The sequence below is a fragment of the Epinephelus lanceolatus genome, chromosome 3 (genome assembly GCF_041903045.1).
Source record: "Epinephelus lanceolatus isolate andai-2023 chromosome 3, ASM4190304v1, whole genome shotgun sequence".
Lineage (NCBI taxonomy): Eukaryota > Metazoa > Chordata > Actinopteri > Perciformes > Serranidae > Epinephelus > Epinephelus lanceolatus.
In genome coordinates, this window is record NC_135736.1 from 30,434,412 (window position 1) to 30,440,949 (window position 6,538).

The 6,538-nt window shown below is 39.8% G+C and overlaps 1 protein-coding gene across 1 annotated transcript; it reads right to left on the reverse strand.

Annotated features, from left to right (window-relative positions):
* Window positions 1-421: 421 nt before the first annotated feature.
* Window positions 422-5,714, reverse strand: ppa2 (inorganic pyrophosphatase 2). Its single transcript, XM_033622996.2, has 12 exons — window positions 5,445-5,714; window positions 3,572-3,636; window positions 3,412-3,450; window positions 3,268-3,321; window positions 2,496-2,615; window positions 2,286-2,372; window positions 2,026-2,152; window positions 1,379-1,506; window positions 1,176-1,261; window positions 1,008-1,077; window positions 870-909; window positions 422-771 (listed from the first exon to the last, which is right to left on the reverse strand). Exons 1-12 carry the CDS (start codon window positions 5,632-5,634, stop codon window positions 749-751), a joined length of 1,029 nt encoding a protein of 342 aa, XP_033478887.2. The 5' UTR covers window positions 5,635-5,714; the 3' UTR covers window positions 422-748.
* Between the last annotated feature and the right edge of the window lie 824 nt (window positions 5,715-6,538).

A 6,538-nucleotide genomic window follows, 5' to 3' on the forward strand; every position in this document is an offset into this window, starting at 1 on the left:
AACAAATGGAGCTGCACAGGGCAAACTTTTCTCATTTTACAGCCAAACAGTACACTAAAATATGTGTCTGAAAACATCTGCGGTGAGAAATGGGTAATGCAGTCACAGAATCTTGATTCACATTTGATCAGCGCTGCCTAGCTTAACAGTTTGACCGCAGTTCATGGGCAGTGACTGACATGATTGAGAGCTGCTTTAGAGACTCCTCTGCTTTGATTGTTTGAGAATGTGATTTTTTTCCCCCCAGATAATCTGTCTCATGCACTATGGTGTGGATACAGCGTCAGTTTCAGCAAATATGACAAAAAGTTATTTTCATAAAAGTTAAATTAGGAAAGGCAAATTAGAGCATATTAGCATGACTCTCAGTCTTATGCCAGACTGGACCGGGATACTAGACACAAAAAGACTCCAGTACACATACAACAAAAATTACAGTTTAATAGAAAAGACAACAATAATGTTTGTGATTAACCTCTGAATGATTATAAATCAATCTGGTGTCAGACATGACACTTAAAAACACATCTCGTACAAAAGTGCAGATCTTCCCCAGCTGGTATTTTCAATCTCCTGGGTATCAGCATGTTTATTTTTCCCAACAAATGAATGGACGATAAACCTGGATGGCACTTTATACAGCGGAGAATGAGTCCTTACCAAAAAAAAATCCAGCTGAATACACAAGATGCAGCTGCTTCATTAGACGTTAGGATGTTTTGTTGATTTCCATGTTGTCTCTAGGGCTTCAGACAAAATGCCACTTGTCCACTGTGCAAGAGAAGATTAAAATCACATAAAAATGTAAGTGCTGAATCGTAACACCTGAAATAATCAAAATTATCACAAGTCAGTGGTTATTTACTCACCCTCTGGAGACACGGGATGTGCGCTGCCAAATGCAGGAGCCTAAGGGGTAAAACGTACATGACAATTACCAAACCTAAGCCTAATATAGTCGTACATGCTATGATCACTGTGAAACAACAGCATATGGAAGTTCTCACCGATTCTACCACATCTTTGGCCTCATCTGCACTGCATTTGAAAGGGCTCTCACAGCAGGAGATATTTTTGCTGATCAAAAAAGAGAAGTCAGTAGTGTTCACTGCACTTACATAGCCTCTCATATGTGAAACACACACACACACACACACACACTGCAGGGGTGTTACCATTCAATCCCTCCACTATTCTCCTGCTTCTGCACTAGTGCCCTCCAGTGCTCATGGGTGGACTTTATGATCGCAACCGCAAAATCCTGTAAAAAGGGCATCAGAGAAAAACATTAGGATTTCTTGCGGGAACACATTCGGTCTTAGTAACTGAACTTCTAGTAGTCTGCAGTAGTTGTCTGCGTTTACAAAGGTCTAAGTACCTTGTCTTTAAATTGTCCATTGAATCCAAATTGGTTCTCAGGCTTTCCATCGGGCACCTTGTACTTCCTAAACCAGTCGACAGTGGCCTCTAAATGACCGGGCCGGCTCTTCCGGACGTCCTCTATGCCTGGAAAACGCATTTAGAATGAGGACAGACACCTTATTTGGCTTGAATATAAATCAGATAAGACTCTGTACTTGATTTACACTTCGTATTAGGAATATATCTTAATGCAGAAATGAGACTATGTTGAATATGAGCAACTGTTTACAAAATATTAAGAGATTACAAATAAACAAAGAGGTAGTCAGTGGGTAATGGCTCATAAAAGGTAGCAACGCCCCATTAGAACAGTATTAGGTGAAGGTTGCAGCTGTATTGTAAACAATGGGTTTGCAAAGGATGTGTGGGGTAAGAAATGTGTTGTTAGGTTTAAGGATACACACAATGATTTGAAGGGGAAGCGTTGAATGTCAACAAAGCCATGTTGACAATAAAAACTCCACATGGTACGTGCCAGGCTGGTGTTTGATCTTCAGTCGGATCATGCCAGGATTTCTGAGCTAAATTTCTTCAGGGTAGAGAACGGATCAGTGTAAGGTTATTTTTAGATGGTGACTGTGGTGATCTGTGGAAAACACCCACTATTCATGTGTTTGGCATCGGGGTCCTCAGCACTGATAGCGATGACCTTCCAGTCCATTTCTCCCTCGTCGATCATGGCCAAGATGCCGAGCACTTTCACTTGGATCACCTGACCTGGAACACACACCTGAAGAACAGACCAGTGAATTACAAATAAACCTTCAATTAAATCATACGATTAAGTAATTTTTGTGTATGAAGTGAGCAAAAAGAACATCCTTTAATGGTATAATTTATACATACACCTTAAGCAGTCTTACCTTGGTGCCGATCTCACAAACGTCAATGGGATCATTATCACCGCAACACTTTGTCTCTGTGTCCGTGTGGTCTGGGTCCTCCCATGTCTTTTCCAAGGAACAGTTCAAAAACATATCAACATTTTAACAAACTACCCGACTAAATAAATAAAAATACACTCACTGGAACAAACAAATTTAAAAAAAGGAAAAAAATCATTGTGCACTCACCTGTGGAAGTGCCCCATAATTCCAAATATAACCTTTATGGGGAAAAACGTTGGCGACATATCGGAGCTTTCCTTTCTTTACATCTTGTTTGATCGGGTTCAGCGGTTCCTTTGTTGCAATCTGGAAATTGGGGCATTTATGAAGTTGTATGAAAGTATTCATGAATGGATTACTGAAAGGACCTACCAAGGACAGGTCCAGGGGCCCAAAGTGTCAGGGGCCCGCCTGGCCTTCAACTGCAAAATACCACTCAAATTTACATGTACCGATCAGGAAGAGACACAAAACGACCACAAATGACATTAAATTACCTCAGAGAGACACAAGACAACAATAAAAATATAGGCCTATGTATATACAAAAATGCCCTCAAACAAACGCAGAACAAAAAACAGGCAAAATCACCACAAAGTCTGTGTCTTGCTCCTGTGTAGGAGAGGTCGTCGGGCCTCTGCATGTCTGTGCCCAGGGGCCCATTGTCTCATAATCCACCCACTAATGTACTAATGTGTAAGTTTGCACTGTTGCCAGTGTTAAAGCACACTTAAATTGATTTCTCTAGTGTCTCCAACACTCAAAACCTCAGCTCCAGGCTATTGCTATGCTAAATTCCTGGAAAGCTTATAATGAAAGATCACTGAATGAAAGTTGACACACCTGTTATAACATAAATATTTCAATCTCAGACTTTTATAGAGCAGTAGCAGCTGTAATTGTTAATCAAACCAATTCTACATAATAAAGTGAGGTAGTGTATCTACAACCTTCTTACCTCCATTTTAGCATTTGACCATCGAGGCACCTCCACTACCATGTTATAGAGAACCTGTAAGCACAGAAGAAAGCTGTATGCAGTGTATACTGGGTCAAATGTTTTCAGGTAAAACTGACATAAAATATTTGCATTTGACATTACCTCACTCTTCTTGGACTTTTTAGCAGGCACATCGTTTTCCTGTTGAAAGAAAAAAAAAATCAGACGTTTGAATGTCGTGTTTATACAGCTAAACAGAGTCATAAACTTTCTGCAGTATTTATCAAACACAAACTTAAGACGTCTGTTATCAAAGAGTTACCTGTTCTGTCTCCGCTATAAGTGGGATGTCATGGAATGGTGAAATGTATTTTCCATCAGAGGTTTCTAAGGAAAAGAAAGAAAAATTAATCGATTCATGTAAATGAAACAAACAATGAAATCCCACAAGACTGTTTATTTTACATACAATCATTATACTGCACAGCGTGATAAGGCTGCAAATCTACACAGCAGGGAGAACTAGTATTTCATTTCAAGACAACTTGTAGGTTTGGTTTGGATTAAGTGCATATGAAAGCAAACACAGCATTTGCTTTTTTGGCCTTCAACTAAAAATGACTCCAAACCTGTCCTTTCACAACTGCTGTTGTGCAACATTTTATGTACTGTAAGAGACCCTGGAAATAATAGTTTGATGAAAGAGATCTTGCCTCAAGGTCTAATGACAAGCTTCTTCCAGGGCTTTCAATCGCATCTTATGTTCTTCCTCGATGGACGGAGTCTGCTCAGTTGACACTGTGATAGCTCAGACTGACATAGATATCGAGCTATCTCCATGACAAATTAGCAAATGTGGTTTAAAAAAGTGGAAAAACTGGTAATTGGATCTTGAGTTAAGATTCAATTCAAGGTGATTTACGAATAATTTTACAGTTACAGCTTGTATCCTCAATTTAGGGGCTCGTTACAAATAACCTAAAGCTGCATTTAACAGTTTTTCCATTGTCAGTTAATCTGTTGATTATTTCTTTGATTAATCGATTAGTTGTTTTTCCTCATAACATAGTTATTGGGTTTATTGTCACAGAGGAGCAAAGAAACTAGATCAGATTTACATGTAAAAAGATGGAATCAGAAAATTTTGTCAGATTATGGTGGCACTGTGGTGCAGTGGTTAGCAGTGTCGGCAACAGGGTTCCTGGTTCAAACCATGTGGGGGGTTTGAACCCCAGGGTGGGGGAGTTTGCACATTCTCCCTGTGTCAGCGTGGGTTTTCTCCAGGTGCTCCAGCTTCGTCCCACAGTCCAAAGACATGCAGATTAACTGATGACTCTAAATTGTCTGTAGGTGTGAATGTGTGTGTGAATGGTTGTCTGTCTCTATGTGTCAGCCCTGCGATAGTCTGGCGACCTGTCCAGGGTGTACCCTGCCTCTCACCCAATGTCAGCTGGGATAGGCTCCAGCCCCCCTGCGACCCCTAACAGGATAAGAATGAATAAATGAAACAGATTAATCGATTAATAGTTGATTACTAACTGATTTATCATTGCAGCTCTAAAATAAAACTGTGATTTATTGGTTACCAGTAAATGCGACGTCATCAGTTACAATACAAATACTGTTTTCTCTGATTTATATTAACATCTGTATGAAAACACCTGCTGTCATGACCAAAACACAGTCACATTACCCACACTGGAACAAGATAATATGATATTAGTTTAATATTGTGCAACATTATCACTATGAGTTGAGTGACACTAAATAATAGTGAATAAAATGTCTGAAAATCTGCAGTACTATTCAATGAGTTTAAATTAATTTGACATACTGAATTTTACTGCTTCTACTGAGAAAACGCTCTTAGCCCACGTGACCGCCGAAAACAGGAAGTAAACCACGTGAATAACATACATGGAAACATCTGTCTTGCTCTCTGCTCATGATCTATTTCATCTTACAGGAAACTGGGGTTAACGCTGGTGGGGGTTTTCCCACTAAAGCTAAAGTGGTATGACAGCCACGTGTTAGGAAACCTCACGCCTGCAACGTAAAGGTCAAACGTTTACCTTGACCTGGAGGTCGACCTGTGGTTACCTGTCCCACACCGGACCCTGCTGTCACACCGTGACACTACTATGACACACAGGAGACACGCATGGTTCCCTCCACGGTGGCTGTGATGGACTTACTAAAATAAATCCGGTAGTCAGGTGAATGGGGGCGTCCTCTCTCCTCCGTCTGATAGTGCATGGTTTTTCTGAGATACAACAGGTGAGGAGCGGATGTTGCTTGTGTCACGAGTTTGTTTCGAGAAGCGGAAAATGAGCCGAAATGTGTCGCCAGGCAGCCGAGCGAGGAGCGCAGCAGCAGAGGTCTCATTATACACACTTCTTCTTCTTCCTCTCCCCTCAGTTTCTGCTTCCCGTTTTCCACCGTCGCCACATTCGGAAATGTCAAGTGCAACGGAGGGAGACTGGGACTTCCTGTCAGGGGTTTTTCAAAATAAAAGCATTCACAGTCCAGGCTGAGACTGCCAGTCAAGTCAGATTTATTTACAAAACAACATTTACAAGTAGCAAATGTTGACCAAAATTAAATAAGATTTAATATTATTAGATTAAATTAAATTAAATTAAAAATGCAGGAATGATCACATAAAACAGTCATAAATAGGAGAATGTAACTAAAATTAATAAGAGCATACAGTAGCCTATTTTGACAAAAAAAGCATTGCACAAACAACAAACGAAGCATAGAAATTACATGTGTAAGCTGTGTGATCAGGTATGTCATCCTAATGATAATAAAAATGCTAAATTAAAGATATGGGTCTCCTTTTTGTGATTCGTGCCCTCTTGCAAATTACAAAAAATGCCCAAAGAGGACAACTATGGCTAAAAATATGTTTGAATTAATGAGTAATTGTCATTAAGACAAAGTAATGGGATTTACTGACAACCATAAACTGAATGCTGGCAACCATCCTGTTAGATTTTGGAGTTATTCTAAATAGAGATCTGATGGTGATGCAAAGAGAAAAGTGCGGGTCAATGGGTGCTTTGAATATTGGAGGCATTAACGTTAAACGTGTGCCAGCATCATGTGTGCGCAACTGACACAATTCTGAGGATAGTTATAAGAAAGGTCCTGATGTTTCCAAAATGGAAAGAGTAATTTTTGGATGATTAATAACGTGCAATGTAAATTTCACTATCCACTGAATTCTGGCATATTTTATTCATGATGTTGTTTTCATGATATTTGAGACATATGTTTTAACCTA

Bases quoted from the DNA above. Each gene is read 5' to 3' on its own strand.
- ppa2 (XM_033622996.2), bottom strand. From the start codon at position 5,634: ATGAGACCTCTGCTGCTGCGCTCCTCGCTCGGCTGCCTGGCGACACAT. The intron at 3,637-5,444 runs GTAAGTCCATCA...TCTTTTCCTTAG, and splicing joins TGACTACCGGATTTATTTTA to AAACCTCTGATGGAAAATAC. The intron at 3,451-3,571 runs GTAACTCTTTGA...TTCTTTCAACAG, and splicing joins TTATAGCGGAGACAGAACAG to GAAAACGATGTGCCTGCTAA.